The 27,092-nt window shown below is 42.2% G+C and overlaps 2 protein-coding genes across 11 annotated transcripts in view; one reads left to right on the forward strand and one right to left on the reverse strand.

The window, feature by feature from the left end:
• arhgap23a (Rho GTPase activating protein 23a) overlaps positions 1–24,627 on the forward strand; it is a 65,386-nt gene extending 40,759 nt beyond the window's left edge. For 5 of the 10 annotated variants that reach the window (XM_041999962.1, XM_041999935.1, XM_041999954.1 and 2 more), the window contains exons 3-24: positions 1,491–1,515; positions 2,571–2,663; positions 3,528–3,606; positions 4,261–4,315; positions 5,851–7,483; positions 10,688–10,843; positions 11,637–11,745; positions 11,866–11,905; positions 12,612–12,749; positions 12,833–13,141; positions 13,261–13,322; positions 13,649–13,758; positions 13,986–14,104; positions 14,195–14,347; positions 14,477–14,555; positions 14,658–14,731; positions 14,850–14,939; positions 15,026–15,151; positions 15,239–15,280; positions 17,014–17,107; positions 20,751–20,782; positions 20,870–24,627. In XM_041999962.1, the coding sequence (XP_041855896.1) occupies positions 1,491–1,515; positions 2,571–2,663; positions 3,528–3,606; positions 4,261–4,315; positions 5,851–7,483; positions 10,688–10,843; positions 11,637–11,745; positions 11,866–11,905; positions 12,612–12,749; positions 12,833–13,141; positions 13,261–13,322; positions 13,649–13,758; positions 13,986–14,104; positions 14,195–14,347; positions 14,477–14,555; positions 14,658–14,731; positions 14,850–14,939; positions 15,026–15,151; positions 15,239–15,280; positions 17,014–17,107; positions 20,751–20,782; positions 20,870–22,267 (5,016 nt within the window). In that variant the 3' untranslated portion in view covers positions 22,268–24,627. The other 5 variants (XM_041999911.1, XM_041999918.1, XM_041999927.1 and 2 more) reach the window with 5 other exon arrangements.
• On the reverse strand, positions 23,779–27,092 carry hexim1 (HEXIM P-TEFb complex subunit 1). Its single transcript, XM_041999989.1, has one exon. The coding sequence runs from the start codon at positions 26,748–26,750 to the stop codon at positions 25,650–25,652; it is 1,101 nt and encodes a 366-aa protein (XP_041855923.1). The 5' UTR covers positions 26,751–27,092; the 3' UTR covers positions 23,779–25,649.

Here is a 27,092-nt window from a genome sequence, read left to right on the forward strand (position 1 = left end):
GGCCAAACCCAGACAATAGGCCCACTGCTGGCTTTTGGCCCCGGTTCTGTCCTTGTGTCCTCTGCCTCAGAGGATACTAGGGTCACATGGTGTTTTTGGACAATCAAACTCACAAAGCTCCCTGTTTTCTTATCTGGAGAGCCCACGTGGAAGTCTCCCAAATTACTCACATACATCCCAATTACCCAAAGGTTTACCGGGTGACTCAGTCAGTCTGATTTCTTATTGTTTACAGATCCTGAAAATCTTAAAGAATCTTCATAACATCATAAAACAAAATTCTGACTTCTGCCTAACAGAATCAGGCAGAAAATATAATTTCTGTATCAGAATTGTAAGAAATCTACTTTTCTTTCCAGTTTAACCTAGGTGCAAGAAAGCAGGAATGTAAAACTGAGTTGCAGGTGTGAATGTGTCTCACTGCATCATAGCTATGTTATGCATCTGCAAAATGGAATGTAGCTTGTAAACACCATGTTGCTCATGTGAAAAGCCTGTCAGTTGTGTGGAGGCAGTCTTTCTAGTCTTACTATATTTAGATATAGTGGAAATTGCCATGATAGTTTGATTTCTGACTTAGCTAAAGGATATTTCAGATTTGTCTTTTACCTCTCAACAAGCAAAATTGGTATAAAATATGAAGAAATTGTTAAAATAAATTAAATCCAACTTATATTGCATCTAGAAGAGCTGTTTTCATATTTACAATGTCTTTATTATTGGATTACCAGTGTCAGGTGTCTGCAGTTATAAGGTAATAAGTAACTCTGTGGATGTCTGGACTTGCTACTGTCCTCTTGGTTCTGGATATACTGAGATTGGGACTGGGCTGTCAGTGTCCCCAGCTCCAAGTTCTGTTCTGGGGTCGGCAGCTTTCCTTTCTCTGTCTCTAAACCCCCCACCATTGTCTGCAGAGCCTGGAATGAGCCCACTCAGCGCAGCATAAAGCCAGGCAGCAGTCAGCCCACCGTTTTCCTAACTCCAAACTGCCCACTCAGCTCAGTATGCGTGTGTGTAGGTGATCAGACAAACTGCAGCTATCAAATATCACCTTCATGTGTATGCTGCAGTGGATGATGTCATGTGTACCTGCAGACTGTCTAATCTAAAAGTTAGTTTCACTGTAAGAGCTGTAACTGCACTGTAACATGAGTTTCTCTGGACGTCTTTTAAACAGAAATATGAAGAGGGTTCCGAATGTCTCAGATATCTCTGTCACATTTAACTCGTAACCTTGGCAGTTTGAATGTGTGATCTTTGGTTCATCTGAATAAACTCAGTTTAGGGGTTAAATATATTGCCTGCATGATGTAATCCTTGTATTTGTAATATCCGTCTGTGAGCGATAGACTTTGCTTAAATGTCAAATAATTAATGACCCCAAAAAAGATTTTTACACTGAGGCTTTCATTATTGACCTAAAAATCTGTTGTCAGTTTCCTTCTTTAACATGAATTGATTTGTATTCTGTCTCTTTCTGTCCTCTGTAGGATGAGGAGAACGGTAATGGAAAGGGTAAGTCATCTTTAGATTTCACCTTCTCTCTTCTCTCAGTTTAACCTACTACAGTGGGATCATGATGATGTAATGAGCGGAGACCTTATGCACACCCGCCTGTCACCTCTGCTCTGTAGATTTTCTGCTCCACCTACAGGATACTATGCAGCATTACATCTGAACTAGCCTAGTCCTGGTATTAGCATGAGCCTTGGATGATCACAGGTCCCAAGTACAGATGTGAAGCACCCAGGATGCTCTGAAATCAGATTTGTCCACTTTTTAAAATGAACAGTTCAAACAAGAATGTATCTGGGCCTTCATGCTTAATTTTGTGTCTCCACTTTATAGGAAAAATATTCTGTTATAAACAATAAGGCATAAAAAAAATCTGAACTAGTAGTTAATAGTTCAGTGAAACCCAGCAGCATATTTTGTTCATTTCAAAAACTACTGCAGCCTGCTGTATTTCCAGGGTGCTGCCTTCTCCTCCTTCTTCTGTTTGCTTATAACTGAGCCTGGCAATTTTTGGTACTCAAATGTGTAGTTGTCTGCAAGCAGAAGAATCTCTGACACTGAGTTCATCAGCATTACAATTCAGTCCTATGATGTAATTTGCATCTGTTTTAAAATATCCATCTAGTTCCCATGCCAGCTTAAAATGTAGTAATAATATTGTTCCAGTCACTGAGGCATATTTTAATGTCAGGTGTGAAATGCCCACTTATAACTAGATCACATTGTATTGCAGTTGTTTAGCAGATGCTTTATTCCAAAGCTGCTTGTGACAAATACATTTAGAGGCATTAGGGATCAAACCAGCAACTTCCTGATCAGAGGACAGCCAGTCTGCTTCCTGAACTACATCTGCCCCGATTCTTCTGATTTCCATGTTAATCCCAGGTGTAAATAGAGTATTTGTTGGACCAGATAGTAAACATAGATACCTAAAAGCTAAAAAAGGTCTCATTCATAAACAGCAGGAGTGTCCTACAGTAAAAACTCACAATATTTCAACTCAGTGTGTTCAAATCCAAATATTTGCTATATCTACTTTGTTTTTTGTCATGCAGGGAATCAGAAAGGTCGTCTGGAGCCGATGGACACCATATTTGTAAAGAATGTGAGGGAAAAGGGCCCGGCCCATCAGGCGGGCTTGTGCACAGGTAAGGAGCACCAACAGCATGATTTGCATAGGAAATCTGTTGAGGGTAGAACTGGTCATGTGATGAAGCAGATGCAGAATGTTATGTAAGATGCAAAGAGAAGGGTTATCCTAGAAAATAAACAAGATTTATGGATGAAAAAAAGATTATATAGATAGTTTATCTTCATTGTTGATGATTATTTTATTGGCAGTAGTTCAGAAACCAGTTGGACAGCACACCTCCTCAGGTGTATGTGAACGTGATAGAGCTGTTGAAGTGTTCCTGTTATGTTTTGCTGCCTCAGCAAGACAGTTCAGACAAACAAAACCTGTGCAATGCACCAGCATGAGCTGTCACATCCACAAAATCACATACTTGCCTGAACATATACAAACACACACACACTGAACAGCTAATATACGTTCCATATGCAATTTGAAGAAAGTCATGCATCAACTTTTCTGCAGCTTTACGTCATTACATAACTACTTTTTATGTTGTCAGACATACTTATTAGACAGCTGAAGGATATTTTAACTTTATGTGTTGATATTTCAATCCTTATGATAAACATTAACAGGCGCTGGTGGGGGCAGAGGTGTACAGTTTTTACCTTTGTATCCTTCTAAATACAGATCACAAGTTCAGTGTTTTGCCTGCATGATTTTGGTTTTGTTGAAATTAGACACAGAAATAGGGCTTCTTTTTTTTCCTCCTCTGTATTTCCTGTTTTGACGCCTGCCTTGATCTCTCAGGGAAAATAATCCCTGCTCAGTGTCTCTATTGCCTGTTTTCTTTCCTGCTGCTTTAAAGCTTAGATATCAAGATAACTTGTGCTGTCAAAGATGTTAGTTATAATATGATATGTCTTTTTTTCTTCAGGGGATCGTCTGGTGAAGGTGAATGGAGAGAGTGTTCTAGGAAAGACATACTCGCAGGTGATTGCCCTTATTCAGAACAGGTAAGACCTCCTCCCTGTCAACACTGTGAGAGAGCCTTTCCAGAGTTGATTCATTGAAGCACCTGTTTGTTTTACTCTTTGCCAGCTTTTCAGAGAGGTGAGAAGCACCTAATTATTTGTATAAGTTTGAACTGCTTTTAGAAAGAGTACCCTAAAGCAGTGTATACTGCACACTCACATGTTCTAACCAATCTGAAGCTTGAAAAATTATCATGGACTCATGTTTTGATCGTAGATTCCTGAGTGCAAGAGCAGAGTTTATTGTGGGATTGTCTCGCTAAAACAATTCCCAGACATACACATCAGTATGAACGAAGCTTAGTTAGCCCATCATGACCCAAGTTTAAAAACATTCAAAATTTAATTATCAGCATGAAATAAGAACAATCTAAAAAGCTAAATCATTGTAATAGTTTGTGTTTCTTAAAAAGCAAGCAAACATTGCAGCAGTTCATATTGGGTTAAACTTTTCCATAATATTGTCAACTTATTCAATCTGAATTATGATTAATATTTAAAAATAAGAGAAGGTACAGAGTGTGGCACAAAGTCATGGTATTTAGTCGGATTGGTGTATTTTTCTATTTCACACTGTGTAATGTGTTGTTTTTTTTTTCTTCCTCCCATCTTCCCTTGCCTGTTTGCATCCTGCAGTGAGAGTATGTTGGAGCTTTGTATTATGCCAAAAGATGAAGATGTGCTTCAGTTGGTAAGTGTGAGTATGACATTTTCCACACACGTTTTACTCCCTTAAAAACCTCCCACAAAACTAATCTCCATATATGAGGTGTTGTAGAAAAGTTACCAAGAGTCTGGAATGAGTAAAAGTATAAAAAAAGTTTATTACAGGAGATACATCTGTGTAATATTGTAGGATGCTGCAGAGCAGTGTGTATTCTGTGCACTTGTTTGCAGAGTCTGTTGTGGATTTACTCAGTCGTTGTCCAAGAATGTAGAGATTTTGTTAGAATGACTGGAGAGTGACTCACAGGCCCTCTGCTCTGTGTTTAAATGACAACATCCATTAAGAGTCTCTCGTGTCTTGACTGCAAGGTTTGGAAAAAAAAACAACAACCTCTGTCCTCATTTACACACACCCATGTGCTGTACAACACATTTTTGTCACTCCACAGGTTGCACCATGCTTGCGCGCATGATCCGACATGCATCACCTCGTCTCCCCTCCCATTACCTAGGAGCAACATTTCAACATGCAAATCTAGATTGAAGCGATTGCGCTCACATATGCGGAAACATTTTCAAAAGCCAAAAATGCCTTCTTCATTTGACATATTCTGCCTTTTCCTAATAATATAAACCCACTCCTCTGTTCTCATGCTCCTCCTCTTCGCTGCTGCGCCTCTATCTCCCTGAATTCCTGGTATGACATCACTGGGGCTGCGCCTCCCCACTACACTCCCACTGGGTGGAGTAAGTCAGAGAAGGAGAAAGAGAGGAAGGATCTCAGGAGAAAACAAGTCGATCAACAGAGAGAAATAAGTGAAAGAAAAGAAGCCAAAAGTTTTCTGGAGAAGGAAGGTGTAAAATATGGAGTACTGGAGGTTTTAACATCCTGTCGCGTCAGGAGTGTCGGTGAGGAGAAGTCTGTGCTTTCCTCTGCTCTTCCTTCGGAATTTGTGGTGCTGACAAGCTCAATGCACAAGCTGTGGAGATACTTTGACTTCTGTTTGGCTGCTTAATCGATTAGGTAAACCTTCAATAGAGCGTCTGTGTGATTTATTGTCACGAGAGTTAAAAAAAATCTGTAAACAAGATTGTTTTTGTTCTCCTGAAATTCTAAATGTGACTGCCGATTACTAGTGAAGCGGTGGAAGGAGCTTGTTGTTTACGTTGGATTCTCTAAAATCAGTGTGTATGTGTATCGACATGACATTGCCACAGACCTTCTTATTTGCAGCTGACTCTTGTGTAATGAATGTTGTGGCTTTTACTCCAGAGAGCTGATGCATTTTGTTTGCTGACATGTGTGTGTTGAGAGCTGAAGCCCTGGGGATCAAACTGTGGCAAAAGGGTTGAACTGAGAGATCCAGTCAGTAAAAATTTTAAGGAATGGAGTTATCTGTAATCACAGTCATTGCATGTTGTTGTCAAAATTGTTTAGGGTTAGAGCAAATTTCGAATTCAGTGTTCACAACTGCACACACACACCTGTTTGTTGGGGGTTTCTTTATCTTCCTGTCATGATTTTTTCTCACTTTTCCTCCATTTCCCTCCCTCCTCCAGGCGTACTCCCAGGATGCCTACCTGACAGGTAACGAACCCTACTCTGGGGGAGCTGAGAACCTTCCGCCACCACCTTCCATCTGTTACCCACGTACCAAGACCACGTCTCTATCTGGAGCCCCCTTGTCTTCCCCGATGGGCCAGAACCAGCTGGATAACTGGAGTCGCTGGCCTGGCTCTTCTAGCCCCTCATCACCCTTGGACAACCGCTCTACCGTGGGCAGTCCCGCCAGCTGGCAGGAGGGGCGGGCAGGTGAGCCAGGTGGCGTGGGTCATAGTAGTCCAGCTCACCGTACAGAGGAGATCCAGTACGGTATGACCAGCCAGCAGCCCCAGGGTCAGACCAGGGGACGCTCCTACTCGTCTTCTTCCTCATCAGGAGGTCCTCTGTCCAGCCCGCTGCAAGTCCACTACCCCAATCACCACAGTGCTAGTTCTTCTCAGGCTCAGCCCCGCAAGTCCAGCTCAGCTTGGACTAGTCCACCCTTGCCCCAGGTCAGCCACAGTCGTGGGGATCGCTGCCAGCAGGCCCTCTCTGACTGGTACTACAGCCAGCTGCCTGAGCGCTCAGGACGCAGCATGCAAACCCGCCACCGCAGCTACTCTCAAGACCGGCTCAGTGAAACAAGGAGGCAGCAGCAGCGGACTGGTGGCTGGCCTCACAGCGCCTCGCAGGACACCCTGTTCTTACTACAGCAGTCAGGGCCAGGACCCCATTGCGAGCCCTACTGGTCTTATGGAGACTGGGAGGCGGGCCCAGGTAGGGGCCAGCATGCCTCTAACTATACTCGAACACGCTCTGAAAACTTACTGGCCCAGTTTGATCGCCATGGCCGCTCGTTAGAGATGTTAGACCGAGCATCAGCAGGACTGGTCTCCCCTTGGCCTGAAAGGCCTTCGTGGTCCCAGCAGGCTCCCCAGCCATCCCCCAGGACTGACGCCTACACAAGGCAGGGGAACCATTTCAGTGCAGTGCAACCTTCTCAAATTCTCCGGCATCCGCAGTCACAATCTAAACAGCACCCCCAAACCCATAGCCAGGCCCACTCGCAACCTCAGCAGGCCGTCCCTCAGAGCAGGCGGCTTCCTACTGGGCAGAACATGGATGACCAGCCGGTTGGCTACCGTAGTTACAGTCCATCTTTTTACCGCAAGACTGGCCGCATTATGCAGCAGGCTCACTCTTTCAGGGACCCATCATACTCTGGCCCCCACTTGAACTGGAACCCAGCACCTAAAACCAGCCCTCCAGAGGGATCATCAGCTCCTCTCACTGTCTCTGCTGCATCACCCCTCGCCTCCGCATCTCCTGAATCCCAGGACAGAGCATACAGGCCAACAAACCACGAAAGGGAACAAAGGCCATCAGAGGGGCAGGCAGAGATTGTGGCTCAAACCCAGGAAGTGGTCCTGAGGCAGAAACCTCCCGCGGGACGGAGGAACATCCACGGCATGCGGCATCCCCACTATGCCCTACCAGTGGACGGGCTGGAACCCTCATTGTTTTCTCCTGAACCCAAAGACTTAACCACAACCTCTGGTTCCTCCGGTGATGCAGCCCCACGCAAACCAAATGGCAACCTCGCCCCTCTCCCCATTGAGGATGACTCTCTGGCCTCGATCCCTTTTATAGGTAAGCTCAGCACTGTGCCTTCTACTCCAAACTGACCTTTAGATTTCATTACTTTTCAGTCTAATTGAGTGTTTATTAAATGTTAGTGAAAGCTTAACAGAGAGGAAACCCAGACCTATAATTTAGATGAAATTGTGAGTTTGGGTGATACATGTGTTTCCTTAATTTCCTCCTAGTCTGTGTATTCAAGCTTCAGGCTCCATTCTCCATCTGAGTTGCTAGTGTGTGTGTTTGTCTGCGAATGTTTGCATTGGGTAATAGTGGGGCTTCCCACAATCTTGCAGACAGATTGAATCAGATGGGAGTTCACTGATCCTGTTGCCTGTCCTCGGACATTAAGGTCCTCTTACCATGCTGAGGAAATGAGGTGGAAGATTTGACTTCCTGATGAGTCCTTGTTTGAGTCCGGGCACTAGATTGCTTTTCATCATACACATAAATGAGTGTGTGAGAGTTTTTTTTATTTTGGTTGGTTGGTTTTAGCATTGAGTCACATTCTCCACTCCTTAAAAAAATTCAGAATACCCTAAACGTGGTGATAGTGTGTCACAGGTTTTTTTAAGGTCATTATTTTTGCATTTCTAAGTTTTGTGTAGCTATTGCTTACATATATTGCCGCCAGTGGGAGGTGTCTGTAATCGTGTCCTAACTTGTGTTTTGCTCTCGAGAGACTCAAAGTAAAGGAGCCCTGCAGCCTTCTGATTGGTTTCTATCACTTTATGTGAACAGGAGCCATTAAGTCAAACGGTCCACAAGACGAGCCTCACCTCACCTTGCCTTGCCTCTGTCACCATGTCACAGCCTGAAAAAAAACAGCATGACGCTGTTCATGCTAATGCAGAAAAGATTCAAATCAGCTGACTAGGAGCCATGTTGTAATGAGCATCCATTTTCAAACCTGGCTGCACTCTGCTCCATAAAATCATTTTCACGGAGCAAATCCAGTCGATCTCTCTGCCGCTCTCCATCCGTCTGTCAGAGCGCATTCTTGTCTCGTACCTTCACCTGAGTTAGACGAAACCAAGCAGTCAGATCTGCAGGCTGGGACATGTTTAATAGCCATAAACTGAAACTAGGCTAGTTTTTCCCCATAGAGAAAAGTTTTTATTTACTTATTTATTTATTTTTCTTTCTGTCTTCATCTCTTTATCTCTCTGACACAGATGTTGATATGATCTGGGACTGTTTGTGTGCGTGTTATTTCATAGTTGTCATTTTTTCTTGTTTGAAAAGCATGGATGTCTGTGAGATAGCAAGCACAAAGACAGGCCATGCCTGAGGGCAAATATGTTTTTATGACGTCTTGCACTGAGATACTAACACTTTGATAAAGTATTTTATGTTTTATGTTTTTGTAGCTCGTACAAAGTAACATTATAAATGGCATATTATGACTTGCTCCTGCATTGTGTCTTTTATCTTGAATTTAGGCTGTAAATTATTTGGAGGTTTTTGTCGTTGTCTTTGTAGGGAACAGAAGGGGCTCATACACTCCTATGTTCAATGCTGCCATTGTGCTGCTCTGGTAGATGAAAGGATGTGTGTATGAGGGGTTCGGTTTATGAATGTCTTTACTAAATTTAACCCTGGATACATCAGACCAGGAACCAGACTTTCTATCCTCTTTGTTGTCTCACAGGCATCAGCCCTTTTTTGTCCATCTGGCTTAAACACCGCGTTTATTTCTTAAATTTAAGTTGATGCAACATTTTTGTTGCTGTTATTTAGCCTTCAACCATTAGATAATCCATATTAAGTAAGTAAAATGTTCTTGGTAGTAATGGATATTCCTTTAGGTAATCCATTAAATTTTAAGGGAATTGTACAGGAATGAATCTTAAAGTAGGATGTAATCCTGTGTAAGCTTATCTTCATTCCCATCACTTTTCAGTCTTAATCTCTGAGTCCTTCCTTCCACAAGTTATGTGTTGAGAGGATAAAGTGTACAGCGGTGTGTTGCTCCCCTCTGCTGGTCCATCGCTGTCCCTCTGCTCCATGGCTGTTTGTTAATGACTGCCTTTGTTAAACCCACAGCCTGGCTATTTCTGGGCTGCGCTGTAAACAGGCAGATTCCTTATCCCAGAGTGGGAATGTTTTCTCGCCTTATGTTGTGCTCTAAAATGCACAGGAGTCCAGAAAAAAAAGGCAAAGGTGGGAGGATTTATAAAAGGGAAGTAATGATGGAGGATGACATCATGATGAGGCAGAGCTGGGAAAGATGAAAGAGGAATACTGAAACTGAAAATGAAATTGGAAAAGTTAGTGAATTTTAAATTAAAGTCTCAGGTGGTGGGTGGGTTTCTGAGGCTGTGCTGCCCTCTGCTGTTTCCATGGTGAGCTACTCACACTCAGCAGTTTAAAATGTCACCAGCCTCTACTGACTTTACACAAATATGAAGCTGGTATCTAATCCTTTCTATCAGTCAGGAAGTGTGAGTATGTGTGTGGGGGTATGCATGCATTTGCTACAGTTTCATATCCTTCTTCATCAGCTAAAGCACATAAACACTTGCTTCATGTGTGACTCATTAAACTGATTTATGCCTTAATCTTGTTGACCAAAGAAGTGTAAGTCAAGAATCAGAACATTGACATTTATTTACCCCATTTCATCTTTTTCTACTTTTTGAACCATAAAATTTTCTGTACATGGATTTGATTTCATACTAACAATGATTTCATAAAGAACTGAAACCTGCAGCCAGTAAGTCTCTTTTAAACCCCCCCCACTTGTTCAGTTTTCAGTAGCTCTTTCTATGGCAACAGACGACACAGGTACTGTTTTATCTATAAGATATTTGTATATTTTACCAAATGTCTGTGACTTTGTCTAATTTTTTTCAGGCTTCAGGTATATTTAATTTTTTCTGACGGAGTACAACAGGTTCTTTAAGGAACTTAAGCCTCTTCTGTGGATTTGTAAATGGCTGTGGATGTTTGTGTTCAAGCTGTTTCTCCCATGCCTTGCGTTCAAGCCTGATCTTTGTACCTATTCAAGCTGAAAGAAAATGAAACTGTGAAATTATTCTAACGATTAACCCTGCGGTTCCTTTTGACCCCTTAAAACCTCTCCTCTCCTTACCTTTGTCTTAACCTAACCCCTATTTCACTTTCTTCTTCCTCCCTTCTGACCTTTCTTTTCTCTAACACCTAACCCTGTCCCTTTGCCCTTCTCCCATCCTTTTAATTCCAACCCTTCCACAGACGAGCCGACCAGCCCCGGCGCTGACTTGCGCGCCCGCCACGTGCCCGCGTCCTCCGTGGTGTCCAGCGGCATGAGTTCAGCGCCCCCAGTGGGCACCAGCCCCGCCTCCCCCACCTTCACCTTCCCCCTCACTAGGCTCCTCTCACACGACTGCAGTGAGTGCCCCCTCCACCCCCACCCCGTTATCCTTCCGCTCCTTGCCATTGCATGCAGAAAATTAGATCTTTGCTCAGCATTTGGAATTCTTCCTTTTTTTTTCATAAATGGATTTGTGGAGCATGCATAAGATTTTAAAAGCCTGCATGACTGCTGCAACTGTTGCTTTACATTTTAAAAGTGGTTTAAGAGATTTTGGGCGTTTTTTTACTGCTATACTTTCCATCTTATTAAGCTTTTTTGTCTGTTATTCAGTCTCAAAACAAGTGCAGTTTCAACCTGTTTGGCAGTACTCTGCCTAACTTTAAGACTAATTAAGATATAAAAAAGACTTGATAAGAAGGAGTTTTCAGTGGTGCTATAAAATGTTTGCATGTATGATTTGTAAATTGTATGAATATTCAGAAAGGTTTAAGTCAAAAAACTAGCTGTGCATGGCATTAAAATTTTTTGTTTGTTATCTTAAATCCCAACCTGGTTGAAATAGACCAATCCAGATCTGCATGATCACCTGCATGCAAGTGGTGAGCAACTAGTCCAGAGAAACTTAAATCTAATCCACTGCTCTAGATCACGTCCCCACCGTCCATCACCACTACGTCACTCACTCACTCGTCACTGAAAACCCTGACCACCTTTGGCCCCCCCCACCCTCACTCACTGTCTCTGTCTCCTAATCCAACACCGTCCACTTGGGCATCAACATCAACATTCTGTCTTTCTCTCTGTTTTTTTTTTCTTTCTCTTTTTTTCATCTCTGTCTCTCCACTCATTCATCCTTCCACTGAGCAGGCAGTATTAAATCCACTCGCCGTTCCTCCTATCTTCTAGCCATCACCACAGAGCGCTCCAAGTCTTGTGATGAAGGACTCAACTCGTTCAGAGAGGAAGGACGAGGCTTGTGAGTACTGTGGAGTGGACACAAATGGACTCCTTTTCGATATATCCTTTAAAATCTATCTGCCTGCGGATGCGTTGACATTTAATCTCCTAATCATTAAATCTTGTTTTCCTTTAACAGAAGGCTACCAAAAAGAGTGAAGAGTTTCTTCACAGATGGGGTGAGTTCTGCACATTTCATGTATAAACTCTATGTATATATTACATGTATATAAAGTCAAACTTGCCTCTGTGTCTTCTTTGTGTTATTCTTCTGCATAATTAAAGTATAATAAAGCCATTGTGCAAACTGTTAATCACAGTATATCGTCTTGAAATTAAAGAGCATGAGAAAGACTGCATTGAATTAGCTTGCTTGTTGAAGCTGTTAATTTATTAAAACAATGATAAAACTTTAAAAGTTATATTTCATGACCTGATATTAATATAAAAGTTAATCGCAGTCCCAAAAGCATTCAAGCTGGGATCTGAGGATGATAAATCAGCTTCTTTTGTCAGTCATGCAAAGGCTGCAACAGGAAAACCACAGGGGTATATGATATCATGCATGTTTGCATTTTATTTCCTCTTATTTCTACCTTGTATTTGTTGCTGGAAAATGTACAGTTTCTTTTGTAATTTGTAAGGTAGTATTCAGAAACATAAAGAGGCCCAAAAAGGCGATAAAATAACTGTTTATGTGACACAGCTTCAGATGCAAAATGCTGCAACAGGGAAAGAGAATTACTTAATCCTACTTTTTAAAAGTTGTTTTCAGAAAAAAAAGTGACTTATTATGATTAATTTTGATTTACATTCAAATGAAATGAAACTGAATTTTAGTTCTACTTCAGACAAGTGTTCTGGATGTCTTTCTTTCTGTTTCAGTCTCTGGACAACATCGGGACTGCAGAGGAGGTCCGCTCCAAACGTCACTCCACCTCAGAGTTAGGAAACATCACCTACAGTGACGTACGGCGAGAGGGATGGCTGCACTTCAAACAAATCCTCACAGAGAAGGGCAAGGTGGGCACACCAGGCTTCATGAGAAGAGGATGAAGGGAAGGTATTTGCCGGACTTCGTGTCACATGCTCTCTTTGCTTCGCAGAAGGTGGGCAGCGGCATGCGTCCATGGAAGCGGGTCTTTTCGGTTCTTCGCTCCCATTCGCTGTTTCTCTACAAGGATAAGAGGGAGGCAGTGCTCCGCGGTGCCACTGTCGAGGGTTCTGCTGAGGACGAGCAGCCAATCAGCATCCGGGGCTGCCTGGTGGACATTGCATACAGTGAAACCAAGCGGAAGCATGCTCTGCGACTGACCACTCAGGACTTCTGTGAGTACCTGCTGCAGGCAGAGGACCGAGAAGACATGCTGGACTGGATAAAGGTCATCAGGGAAAGCAGCAAGACAGACAATGAGGTCAGAGAATATACCTTTGCCTTTCAGGTTTATGCTTATTCTGTACTGTCCTTGTTTCCACCAGAGCTGAAGCTGTCAGAATTAAAATGCAGATGTTTTTGTTTGTTTGCTTGCTGCAGGAACTTGGCTCCTCCAGACAAGCTCTCATCAATAAGAAGCTCAACGACTACAGGAAGCAAAGGTGAGTTACCTGAAACGAGTTTCTGCTCTGGGTGCAAACCTGCTAGTGAGATTTTTTTTTTCTTTCTTTTTGACCAGTTTAGCTCCAGTTTTGGGTAGAACTGTTGTAATTAAGCATAAAAAATTGCAAATTTTTCTTCCAATGTGTGTTTGACATGTGCATTGAAGCTTCTACTGTTTGCACTTAAATGAAAACTAAAAATGCAAGTTTTTAATTTTGGAGTCACAGCATGTTATTATTAAAACTCCCGACAAGTTCAGAATGACCCAATGTTCCAGGAATCCAAATAGCTGGACTTACACTTGACTTTCTGTCTCCCCCTGCAGTCCAACATCCAGCAAGCCAGACTCATCTCCCCGGTTGCCCCGCATGAAGCCTCCCTTCCTGCTGAACAAGACAGAGAACGCAGCCGGTGCGCCACGCTCTCCGAAACCAGGTCTGTGTCTCTACAAGAGAGTTTGTAAGCTGTATTTTAAGTATTAAATGTATTTTTAAATATTCAGAAAAACAATACCTTATACATTCAAATCTGCACATTTTACAATCTTTGTAGTTGTATCATTTCTTTTTGATTCTGTTGCATGTTATGTTAGGAACCTGTAGGAACAATCAGTAGATGAAAAGTCACAATGAAACCTATGTTATTGTCCTTTTTGTCCCCAGATGAGAGCAGCCCTCCGAAGTCTCCGTGGGGAATTAATATCATGAAGAAGACAAAGAAGGCCGGGCCCAAAGCTTTTGGTGTGAGGCTGGAGGAATGTCAGCCTGGTGCAAATAACAAGGTTAGCCTTAGCTACTTCTTCCTTTTTCTGAATGCAAGTTTTTCTTCTTAATGTTTCTCATAATTTGTCTGTGTCTGCCTTTCTTTCCAGTTCATCCCGATGATTGTTGAGATCTGCTGCGGCCTGGTAGAGGAGATGGGTCTGGAAAACACTGGAATCTACAGAGTTCCAGGGAATAACGCCATGGTGTCGCTGCTTCAGGACCAGCTCAACAAGGGCGTGGACATCAACCCTGCAGAGGAGGTGAGAATTTAAACAGACAAAAGAAAAGAGAAATAAAAGATTTAACTGGAAAAAAAAAAACTTCTTTTTAAACACAGGAGGTAAAATATTTCCAAATTTCTAAGCCTTCTTTGTGGGTTTGGTCAACAGAAATGGCAGGACCTCAACGTTGTCAGTAGTTTGCTCAAATCTTTCTTCAGGAAGCTTCCAGAGCCGCTTTTCACCAACGGTGAGTCCAAACGGGTTTCAACAAGCCAACACACATACTATGCAGGTAAATCATTTTAACCATCCTACCTCAGGAATTTTAATCTTTCTAATATCTCAACAGACAAGTATAATGATTTCATCGATGCAAATCGGATGGAAAATGCATCAGAGAGACTGAAGACCATGAAGAAACTGGTATCTGTTTGTTTGTATTCATAAATTAATTTGAACAGGACTGGTTACCTGCAGTATTTGGTTAAGGAGTGTGCAGAATCCTGCAGGCTCAATGGGCTTATTTGTATTTCTCTCACAGATTCGAGACCTCCCAGATCATTATTATCACACTCTGAAGTTCCTGGTTAGTCACCTAAAGACGATAGCTGACCACTCCGATAAAAACAAGGTTTGTAGATGTCATTTAAAAGTAATCAAATGTTACTGAATTCTGTCAGCATTCATGATATTTACCTTCTCCTGGATGGGGTTTAGATGGAGCCTCGTAACTTGGCTCTGGTGTTTGGGCCGACCCTGGTCCGGACATCCGAGGACAACATGAAAGACATGGTCACGCACATGCCTGACCGCTACAAGATAGTAGAGACGCTCATCCAACATGTGAGAGAAATTAAGCAAACACATAAAAATCAAAAGACACTCAATAAAATATTTTCCATGTTTAATATTTATTTCTCTGTGTTGCAGTGCACCTGGTTTTTCACAGAAGAGCTTGACAAGGATGAGAAGGTTTGTCTCCATACTGTTGCTGAAGTGAAAGGATATTAAAATGACTGCAAATATACGACAATGATTTGCAATAGCTTTGAAGAGTGCAAGTTAAAATTCAACAAAAAGGAGGTTTTATTCTCTGAAAATGTAAAATAACTCCTTTGTTATTTTGCAAGACTCTTGCAAGGAAGAGACCAACTACAGTCTGTAAGAGGGAGCATAATGTCATGTTTTCCAATAAAACTTAGTTTGTTTCATATGAGCAAGCCTTCAGATGTGTTAACACTGGTTTCTATGTGCAGCAGCAGTTAGATTCGGTATGATTAGGAATCAGTTTCTGTATCTGAATGTAATATGATTCATTTATGTTTCAATATGGAGAACAAAAAGTTACAAGAAAAAGTAGAACTCTCTGGAATTACCAGGACATGTGAATTAAAGTCTCATAAAATTGGTCTGGTTTTCATCAAACTGCTTTTTTTTTTTTTTCTTTATTGAGCGCTTTATGTAAAAACTCATCTGGCCCAAAAGAATTTGCAACAACTTGCATCAGATGTTTCCCATTGTGATGAGATTTGAACTAAAAACCTTTTAATGTTATGGATTTCTGTTTTTTTTTTTTTTTTTTTCTTATTCAGTAACTGTTGTGGATTTCCTTTTGGGTCAGTTATTTGTTAATCTGCTGTTCTGACATCCTCCTATAAAACCTTGAATTAATTGCTACCTCAGTGAATTTAGTTCATGCAGGCTCAAACAGAAATCTTTATTCTTTACTCTTAATTCACAGCTTTGGGTTTTTGTCCTGGTTTTAAGCAGCAATGTCAAACACTGTCCTGGTAGCACTGTGTAATGTCAAAGTAGTCTTTTGCAGTTTGGATACATCCTTTGCTTCCTCAAGTGCAGCAGACTGCCAGTAAACACTTTTACTGATAGGACCTGGCACATCTACACCACACACATCCAATCACATCTCCTTTCTTGAACACCTGACCCAGAGTAGCTTTTGGAGAAGTTGTAAGCACAAAAGTTCAGCAGCATTTTACAGCCTCATATCAATGATTACTCAGGATGTTCAATAAATACATAAAAAGCACAGGTGTGTGTGTTTTATTAGTTTAGAGTTACCACTGCAGAAATCCCTTCCTTGCAGCTAAAAATGGTTCAACCCCGTCTGAAAGCAGATGGCATCATCCACTTGGTTGTTTAATTTAATTGGTGTAAGAACTATACACATTAAGGAGTTGGGAAACTTAAAGAACAAAATTTGACTTTTCATTTCAGTTTAACCATGACTTCTTTTTTCATCATTTAGGGAAGTGGTTTCTGTTGGCAGTTTGGTTTAGACACTTAAAGTGAAATACAGTTATTTTGTAGTTCTATCTTTTGTACCTGTGAGAGGTACAAAGATCGGTCAGCTGGTGACTGAAATGGGCTCAGAAAGATACAATTTCTTTTATTAAACACATCATCTTTTCAGAAACTCAGGCAGCAACACACAGTCTCACACACGCCTGTCTTTGCTTTGGAAGTTTTTCATTGTGATATAAAATATCTAAACACTTCTGAATCAGCCATGAAAAATGACAAGTAGCTCAGATGTCCAAACATTTTGGACATCAGATTAAAATAATAATGAATATGTAAGTTCCCTCTGCAGTTTTTTTGCACATAGATACTAACAACATCCCAAAATGATACCAAAAGTGACATCACAGCTGCTAATGCTGTCTGCTTTCTGAATGTCCCTCTAGACGCCAGTGGACACAGAGGATGTGCAGCCTGCCCCCAACATCGACCACCTACTTTCCAACATTGGCAGGACCGCGCTGCTCGGGGAGGCTTCAGGTGAGCACACCCTTTACAGCTCTTTACTCTTTTTACTGACCGAGCTGACAAATAGCACTTCAATCTGAAACCAAATTTAATGCTGCCTTTCATTTTGAGCTGGAAGTTGGAAATCCCCTCTTTGTATGTCAGGTGGATTTTTTTTTTCTTTTAAAATAAAGTAATTACTCATTCATTACAAATGAATGCTTCATCAAGTCACTCTCGTAAGAAATTTTCAAAAATTTGTTGAGGGAAGTTTTGAGAAAATGTTACACATGAGGGGATTACTTTGAAGTCATTTAGTACTTAATTCTGAGTTTTCCTTGGAAGTTTACCCCAGCTACAGCCAGAATTCCCACTTTCCAGCAGAACTGGAACGCAGCATAAGAACAGAAGCCTTACATCTGTTAGCACTTGGTGTGTTTCTTTGTTTCATAGCGTGTCGATACTTCTCTCCTTTCTGCTGACCTCTTTTTTTCCCCTCCACGTTGCTCATCTTTCACTTTCTCTGTACGTTTCTGCATTTCCTTCTCTTAGCTGAGCCTGTGGAGCAGCCACTGCGGTAGGATGGGAACTCCCCTGGCAATATGCGTGTGTCTGTGTGTGTGTGCATCATGCTTTGCAATGAAATAATGGTTGTGTGAGTGAATGTGTTAGCGGTGGTGATGGCTTGTGTCTCCACGGTCTCCATTATCTTCCTGAAAGCCAGCGTCTTGCTGTCAGTGTCAGACTGAGGCGTCTTTAAAACCGTGTCACATCAGTGTTGCTCCAGTCTGACTAATAAGTTAATGGATGACTGGGTGGTTGTTAAAGCTGCTGTATCTGACACTGGGAGCGTAAATTGTCACTGAGAGACAACTCCGCCTGTCTGTTGAGCACTGCACTCCACTTATCGTGTGGGACATTTCGGTCGGTGCAGTCCAATCATTAGACTCCTAACCCCCACTTCTGGCTCTGAAGGGACTCTAGGTGGTGCCGTTTCTGACGTGCCATTTCAAAGCCTGAGTGATTTCAATTCTTCCAAGAAACATTATTTTCTGTGAAGCTTCCAGATGGCAGAAGTGGCCCAAACCTTCCCCCTTGCAGCTGAAGTGAGCTCAGAGGTAAAAGCAACTCTCTTTGGCTCACAAAGAAGTGGCCTGTGACATACCGTAGGTAATACTAACTACAATAATGGAGAGCACATGAGCAAGGCTTGTGCTCATGCATACCAGTATACACAATATTAAAGTGTCATTTAAAAAAAATATTTTGTTTTCTAAACAGAATTGTAAAGAAAATTAAACTAACAATTTCTTTGTTTAACCTCTCAAACCTTTATCTGTTTTATGTGTGATTCATGTTCCAATAACTCCAAATGTTAATTATAAATTACATAAAGTCCCCATGGAATCAAATTTGGTGTTTAATTATCTATTATGCACATTATGTCATATGCAAGCACGTATTTGACCTAATAATGACAAAAGTTGCTATTGTAGGTTGTCTTTATGGTCTTTTGAAATTTCCCAAAAGATTTTGAACTACTGACTAATTCTGCACTCATATATATTAAACACAGTGCAGCAATCAGTACTGTGCAAACAGTTTAAGCCACCCCTGATTTCTTTATATTTTCCTTTCAAAAGCCAGACATTGTTAAAAACTTTTAAACTGTATTTCTATTTATGTTTGCATGTCTTTATAAATTGCTTTATAGAGCAGAGTTTGTCTTTTTGGACAGGATTTGGCCTTCTAAGCTGCTTTCACAGGAAAATATAACATAAAATAGCCCTGCTGGACATGCCATGGGGACTTTATTATTCTTTTTTGGGTTATTTTGATTATTCCTGTTTGTTATATAACATAAACATTTTATTCAGGAAAAGGGCTGAGCTGTTTGCAGCCCTAGATATTTTATGTATACATGTTTTTCTCTTAAACGTTAACCTTTTAAAATGACCTCACTTAAGCAGTCTACTAAAAATCTCTAATTTTGTTCTGCCTCACTTTATCATAGCTGACCTTTGCAGAGATAATGTTCACATATTGTACTATGATTTGAAAGAGATTTACGGCTGCAGCTGTATTGTTCCAAAAGGATATTTATATTCATCCTGAAAATGTTTTTTTTTTTTTCTTTTAGTTTTTTTAGGTGAGCCTGAAACTTCTTTTCCCTATCTGTCCTAAATGCCAGCTTATTTATTCTTCACCAATTTAATGAGAGCAAGACCGAAGTCACTAGGAGCATTAGCAGGACTAACTGCATCAACCTTTCCTCTCTGGGCTCTAATTTATGATCACAATTTTGGTGTAAAATTGGACCTGAGTCTAAAACTTGACAGCCATGTCAATGCAGTTACTAGGTAAGCCGGTTTTATCCAAAAATAACCTTGAAGCAGAGATACATGGCTTTATAACCTCCTGACTTAACTATTGCAATACTCTTCTTTTGGAATCAGCCACTCCTCCAGTTCTCGCCTACAGCTGATACAAAATGCCACCGCCCAATTTTTAATTAGTACAAGCAGACAAGAGCACATTACTCTCATTTTGGTTTCCCTTCACTGGCTTCCAGTTTGTCTTAAATTTAATGTCAATTTTTTTAAATATGTTTTAAAGTCTCTTTATGAATCCATCCCCTCAATGGCCCATTTCATCTGTCTGAAATGCTGCACCTATATGTACCACCTCGCTGTCTCGCAGGTTAGCAGACCAGAGGCTAAACCATGATGCAAACTTAGTGTTGACACAGCATTCGTCACATGCCATCTTCATTTATTCTTCACCATTAATAATAAAATATTTACACATCTTAATAAATCTCAGAAGTGTTCCCTTTACTAGGACTCCAAAAGTATTCAAATATACTTTGTGGTTGCAGAGATAAACTCATTTCATTATGAGTATGCAATTTTTGAGCAGAAGCCTAGAAATTAGGCTCAAAGGGTTAAAGCACGTAAACCTCTCCTTCTGGAAATTATGAACCAGTAAATAAAAATAATATGGGCTCTTTAATAATGAAAATAATTTGTGCATCTAATGGAGTTTTCATTATGTAAAGGATGATATAAAAGATGGCAGCCATCATATCTAAGCTTGGCACAAAATAATCTGATGTCATTGGTACCGAAGAAACAGCTCCACCTACAACACCTGACCAACCCTCTCGACCCTCTGGGTTTCTCAGAAGATCCGGACGTTTAAAACGATGCGCGAAATATGACGCTTTCCTCCTGCATCTGTGTGTTTGTGTTTCTGAGGGAATGTGTTTGTTTTCTTGGTTATTTCTGTTTCTGTCACTTACTGATGTCATCGGTCTTCCTGTCGATGTCATCGGCGTGTGCTGTGGTTTCCCTAATGGAGTTTCTCCCTCAAAAACACCAGTCGCTGTTTCCCCAATCATTGTATTTCCCCCTCTACATAATCTGGTGTGTAAATGAGTGTGTTTGCTCTTGGGTGGGACATGGTGAGAGGGCACAGAGGAAGAATAGTTTCCAAAGAATATGCATCTTTTCTTGTTGAAGAGAAAACAGTGCAGGACCAAATTTCTGTGTTTTTTGGTGGATTTCTCATTGTTGTTTTTGTTAAACAACCTCTTTGTCCTCCACCATGACTTTTCTGTATTTTTTTTTTTTACTTTTGCTGCTCTGACCTACTGTCTTTATCTCCTTTTCTGCAGACTCAACCAACAGTGACTCAGCAAAATCAAAGGTAAGCTGTCCCAAACAAACCACATATATACACAGAAGTAGTTCAACACACTTGGTAGAGGTGGAGTGACATTTTCTCCTTTTTCAGGGGTCATGGGGCTCAAAGAAGGACCTCACAGCTAAGGACTTCCTGACTCTGTCCATCATGTCAGCCGTTACGGGCCGCAAACGCAGGAAGCGCCACAATGCCCGCCGCGTAGGCAGCAGCACCGATGACGACTCTGAGCACGAGCCAATCAAAGCTGGACATCAAGGGGCAGAGGAGGAAGAGGAGGCAGAGTCGCCAGTAGGAGACACTGCACCTCGAGCAGAAGGAGAGGAGGATGACGATGAAGAGGAAGAAGAAGATGATGATGATGAGGAGGAAGTTGTAGAAAGCGGAGTGAAAAAGGAGGTAGAAGAGGAAGTGGTGGCGGTTGTTCCCAGCCGGCCGTGCTGTAAAGAGGAAGAGGAGGCAGGAAGGCAGGCAGCTGTGTTGTTACAGGAGGAGGTGCAGGTGGAGGTGAAGGAGAAGCCATGGCGAGCTCCAGAGGACGCTCGCTCGATTGTCTCTGGTTACTCCACCCTCTCTACATTGGGGCGGAGCTTGGGCTCAGAGGGAAGGGGTGATGATGCTGATGATGAACACAGCGAGCTGGTGAGTGAGACGGACAACGAGAGCGGCTTCGCCTCACGCTCTCTGACGCAGGAGAGACCTGATAAACACCCGGCATCACCTGTGAACACGCAACCGCCGCCGCCCCCGCACAGCTTTCTGTACTCCCACAGCAAACCCCCCATCCTCTCATCCACAAACCTTTTCACCCAACCCAAACCCCTCACACACACACCTGACTCTGTGGAGAGGAGTGAAGGAAGGGCACGGTCCAACACGACCTCAACCTCCTCCTCCTCCACCACTCACAGACTGAACTCACGGCCTTCCTTCAACTCCCACAAGCTGATCCAGTGCGACACGCTGGCCAGAAAGAAGCTGAAGTCTGAGAAGACCAAGGCTCGCCCTCTGGACCTGCTGGAGTTTCAGGGCAAGGGGACGGGCTCTGGACCAGATTGTCCACCCAAATCGAAGAGGGAGACCTCCAGAACCAACCCTTCTTCAGGCAGCAGCCAGGAAAGCCTACGTGTGCCGCAGCCCAAAGCCAGCGAGGCCGCCTCCTTCACCCCGACCGGGCCAAGCAACAGGTCTCTGGCCGAGCAGGTCCGCGCTCGACTGCTGGGATCAGCAGACGATCTGCGCAGCGTGGGGCTGCGAAAACCACTGTCACCCGAGACTCGCAGGAAGAGACGAGCGTGGCGCAGGCACACTGTGGTGGCCTCCCCAACAGAGACATCAGAAAAGAGACCCCCACTCACTGTCGAGTTCCCCTTATCTTCAATGAATCAAAACCAGGTCAAAACACAAGGACTGCCACGGGGCGAAGACAGCCTCGACCAAGGAAATCTTGCACGTCAAGCCTCCACCTCTAGATTCCACCAGTTCCTGTGAGCCCCCGCTAGCAGCTGATTCTGAGGGAGTCCACCAAGCAACTGACCCCCTGCAGGTCAGTGAACCGGCAGCTGTGCCCTGGTGCACTGCCAGGTGCTTCATGGACAGGGCCAACACAACCCACCCTTTTCTTCTTGATAAGCTCCATTTGCATGGCATGGGGCATTCCAGTGTTGCCAAAGCTTTTTTTTTTTTCTTTTTCTCATGTGTGCTTTTAAAGAAAGGAAACAGAAACAGGTCAGAAACACAAACAGACCTCATCAAGATCTATGTTACAGCCAAGAATTAACATTTCAGTAACTCCTGTCTCCTCTTATCTTCCTGCATGGCTCACAGGGGATGATAATTAAAGGTTTGATTCCTTAAAAGTAACCAAATGCAGCCTTCGTCTGGTTCTAGAGAGAATGGTGCTTCTTGTCTAAAGGGGTTTCACTGCTACAAAAAATGTTTTAGCTGCTGTACTTGATCAGTAGAAACAGACACACGCAATTAGAATAACTCACGTCATTTTAAAAACAATTACAAGAGGGAATTAAACTGATTTTTTATATCAGTCCTCCTAAAATGTTCCTCCGCTGACCACAGACACTGTAAAACACCAATTTTACTCTCCACCAGGTAATGCATTCGGTTGCAATGTTTGTGTGTTTGCGCTACCATATTCGTGATCATGTCAGAGTGTGCAGGTGTTTGTGCTGAACAGTTTTGTAACATTTGTACAAAGCCTTGTTAAGTTAACCTTTTGTAAATATAAATATGTTTGTTTTTACTTTTTTTTGTTATTTTTTATGGTTTACAAATTGTGCATACAAGTGCACGGTCCTTTCTTTCAAGATGTTACTTGAAATGTTTCCTTTAATATATACTTTATGTTTATATTCTAAATATAGATATTATATATAAATATTTTGTATTAAAATTTTTAAAAAGTATCTTTATCTGATTTAACCTCTTGCGCGTACCTGTTCAAAGGAAATTAGATAAACATGACGAAACCTGCTCCTTATTTCTTCATAGATGGCCTTTCTCTCTGATTCACAGCACTGTGAATACCTTGTTCTGTTCAGATATTGTCGTATAATAAACATAATTCAGTGGTTGTAGCAGGTTAGCAAAGGTAATCTAATAGATTATATTGGGAGCATGTGCAGGCAGCTCACCACACTCATGGCTGAGTCACTTCTTCATGTATGGGATTACTGAGCATTGCATCCACAGATCTGCTCATATTTACCAAGCTCAAGACAAAAGTATGTATCCATTTGTCGCAGAGATGTTGAAAACGATGCCGCAGTACATAACTGCGACTTTATCGCCTCTGTCATTTGGGATCTTTGTGTTTTCAGAGCATCACCTTTGAGGTTTGGTCTGTTAACACATTTATTATCTTGGCAAGACATGCCAGGGAGTTTCCCAGGTTATAATAAATCCTCCCTGGCTGGGGGAAATGGTACAATGGAGGAACTAAACACAGAACGTCATCTAATATGAACTTATGTTTCTTTCTCCTATGCTCTGGAACCATTACAAGCCACAAACAGGAGATGCAACTTTTTTTTTTTTTATCTGACCAAATAACCTAGTGAAGAATGAGAATAATAAACAAGTTCTAGTCTTTTCTTACCTCAAGATTATTCTACAAGTGCCTGATTTCTGGAATGTGTTTTTGTTCTCCAGTGCCATGCACGGTTCTTATCTTTCCATTTCCTTGTTGTTTTTGGGTCTCTCCCTCCTCTACTCTGGCTGACGGTATAGCTAAGGCAACCGACCCAAAGATGTGTACATTACACTATAAACACACCCAGTGAGAGGCAGTAGAAAAGAAAAGCACACTTCAAGCCAAGGACACATCTATGCACTCTCTCTGCCTTGGACAGAGGCGTTAACAGCTGTTACTGATGCTGCTATGAGGGAAAAAGGCATAGTTATTCTCTCAGCTGCTTTTTCTTAACAAACTAAGGTCATCTCTCTTTGCCTAGTGATCCACAGTGTGAGAATATGGTACATCTAACAAGCCCTACCCTTGAACCGCATTTAGGCCATTCCAGATAACATCCAATTTCCTTAAGATGAGCAAACAGCCCACGACTTCATCAAATAGGAAACCTCATCAGTCTGTGTGTTGTCTGAAATGTGATTTTTGCCTAATGTCTTGGTGTATTTTTAACTAATTTTCTTTTTTGTATATACCATTGTAATATGTAACATATTGCATTGTGTACATTTGGAATTGCTTTTGAGTATAACTAATATGAAAATGACTGGACTAAAAAAGTTGTCCGCCTGAAATCATTTCCCTCATGCTGTTTGCTTTAAACTAAGGTTATATGATGTAAATAAACAGAACTGTTTAAAACTGACGTGTGCGTTTGCATTTGAGATTATTATTTTAACTCCCATTTCCAGGGAACTTGAAATAGAAGCTGAATGACGCCCTCTAGAGGCTGCAGATAGGGTCTCAGGTCTTCTGCTCAGATTATTTTTTTTTTTTTTTTTAAACATGAAGGAAACTTGAGGCTCTTTGCATTCTGTGAAAAATCTGCTGCGAGTTAAAAATTGCAATCTATAGAAGGAATTTTTTTGTAGATTATTTGGGCTTTTTATGGAAATAGTTGTACCCCAAAGAAAACAGGGGAGTTATTTTGCACTTGTATTAAGTCGTCATAGATTTATCCTTGATCATGTGCATATCCATATACCACCTTACCCCACTTTTAGGCTGCTGCTACAGTCCGCTTATTCTTCCTATTCAGAGCCAACTGGTGTCAACTTGCCCATTTTTTTTTTTTATTATTAAAGTTTTGTAATCTGACAAAAAGCCACGGAGAACAGTTCCTCGCTGCAGCTTTTATTGACAGCTTCCTGTGTTCTTTTGGGCGATTGTTTTCCCCCTTTACAACACATGACACCTTTAATCGGAACTTTAATCTTTTTTTTATTTTAACTAATGTTTACACACAACTGTTAAAATGTTCACTCTGTAATTTACTTCTGCAGAAAAAAAAAATAGTATTTCCAAGCTGGGCCAGTTCACTGTAATTTTTTTATTGATGCCTGGAGGAGAAAATGCGACATACAGTTTTTTTTTCCCCAATTAAACATGAAAAAGTTTGTCAATGGATATACCTACAAAGTTGACCAGGAAAAAACTCAATATTCTGGTATTAACGCCTCCGCTTTATAAAATGAATCTTAAATTTCCCCTTGAAGAAAAAATGAACAGCTTATAGTCCAGATAGAAAAGAAACGTCAAGTAGGCTATTGCATCGCAGTGCAATGACTTTTTTAGTCCAGATGAAAGATTGATTACAGAAAACTTGTGACACTTAAAAAAAATGCAGCAGTCCAATGTTTTTACCTTTTCCCTATAGAGTTGTGTCCTTTATTTTGTCGCGACATGGCCCCTGTCTCTGCTGAGCTGACCCTTTAGAAGCAGCTCAGAGTTCTCGGCTCTCAGTCTCTCCACTTCGAGCTCCATCTCTTTGAGCCGAACCTGGGAGCTCTCCGAGGCGGCTCCGGGCTCCACGGCGCGCCTCAGTCGGTTGTTCTCCTCCTCCAACCGGGACATGCACTTTTCCAGCTCCAGGTACTCCTGCACCAACTCCTGCTTGGTCATGTTTTGCAGGCTCTCGACGTGATACATCTCGTAGGTCTCGGAAAAGTCTCTCTGGAGAAACTCCCCACCTGCGTTCCCGGGCCTCCCGATCCCGTCGCTGCCTCCGCCGCTGCCGTCATCATCCTCGTCCTCCTCGTTGTCAAAAAGGTCCTCCTCGCTACCAGTGTCTTCCATGCGACCAACAACCGATAATGACCGCTTGACCCCCGTCTCAGTGTTGAGGTCGGGCTCCTCTCGGTCGTGCTCGTCCATCAGAAACTGGGTGGTATTATAGGGAGCGACCGGGAGCCCTTTGGCGAACATCTCTTCTCTCATCCGTGAAGCTCGAACAGTCTCCCTTTCTTCCAGGGCTTTTTTTTCCTCCCATGAAAGTTTGTTGTAAGGTTTCCAGTTGCGCTTCTTCTTGGAGGTCCTGCGCCTGTGCCTTTTCTTTCCCAGACGTGAATCTATGCCTGTGTCTGAGTCGATGAGCAAACTATCCACTTGTACCTGGTTCAAAGTCTCCTGCAGAGGTCTGTCTTCGTCGTTTTTCCCGCGTGGATTGCGATTACCATCACCCGCTTGAAGACCTTCGGGTTTCTGATGAAGCTGACTTGCATTGTGGCACTTCGAGAGCTCGTTTCCGGCTGCTAAGACAGGGCACACCTCCCTCTGTCCGCTTTTCATTTGCCATAACTTGCCTGTGTTGATATCCACACAGTTCTCCGCCCGCTGCTGCTGCTTCTGCTCTCTCTGTCGCCCCCTGTCGCCGCCCACTGGTCCATTCTGGTTGCTGTCCGGGAGATGCTCCAAAGCGTACCCACCGCTCCCACCTGATGGGCTGGCCAAAGTTTCCAGGTAATGGGTCTGCTCCGCTGACTCTGCCATTCTCGCGATCCCTTCTGATGGCTCCACTTTAGCGCATTTTAGAATATGATCATGTTATCAAAACAGTGCTTCAAAGTTCGTAAAAAAAACGGTAAACTAATTTTTTTTAAAAAACGTACCCCTGGACTAATTTAAACTACAAAAAGGAAGTTGAATTTTGATGTTTGAAAACAAAGTTCAACAGACTAAACGTAAACTTTCTAACAGTAAGCACTTGTTACGCCTCCAAGGGTTTTGTCTGAGCAACTGTAGCTAACTACCGTTAACTGTTTCAGTGCTGTCAAAACTCTCGTTTACCCGAAGACTACGCTTCACCGTCACGACAGTGTCCAGTGTGCTACA

The sequence above is a fragment of the Melanotaenia boesemani genome, chromosome 2, assembly GCF_017639745.1.
Source record: "Melanotaenia boesemani isolate fMelBoe1 chromosome 2, fMelBoe1.pri, whole genome shotgun sequence".
NCBI lineage: Eukaryota > Metazoa > Chordata > Actinopteri > Atheriniformes > Melanotaeniidae > Melanotaenia > Melanotaenia boesemani.

Coding starts and splice junctions, on each gene's coding strand:
- hexim1 (XM_041999989.1), bottom strand. CDS start 26,750: ATGGCAGAGTCAGCGGAGCAGACCCATTACCTGGAAACTTTGGCCAGC.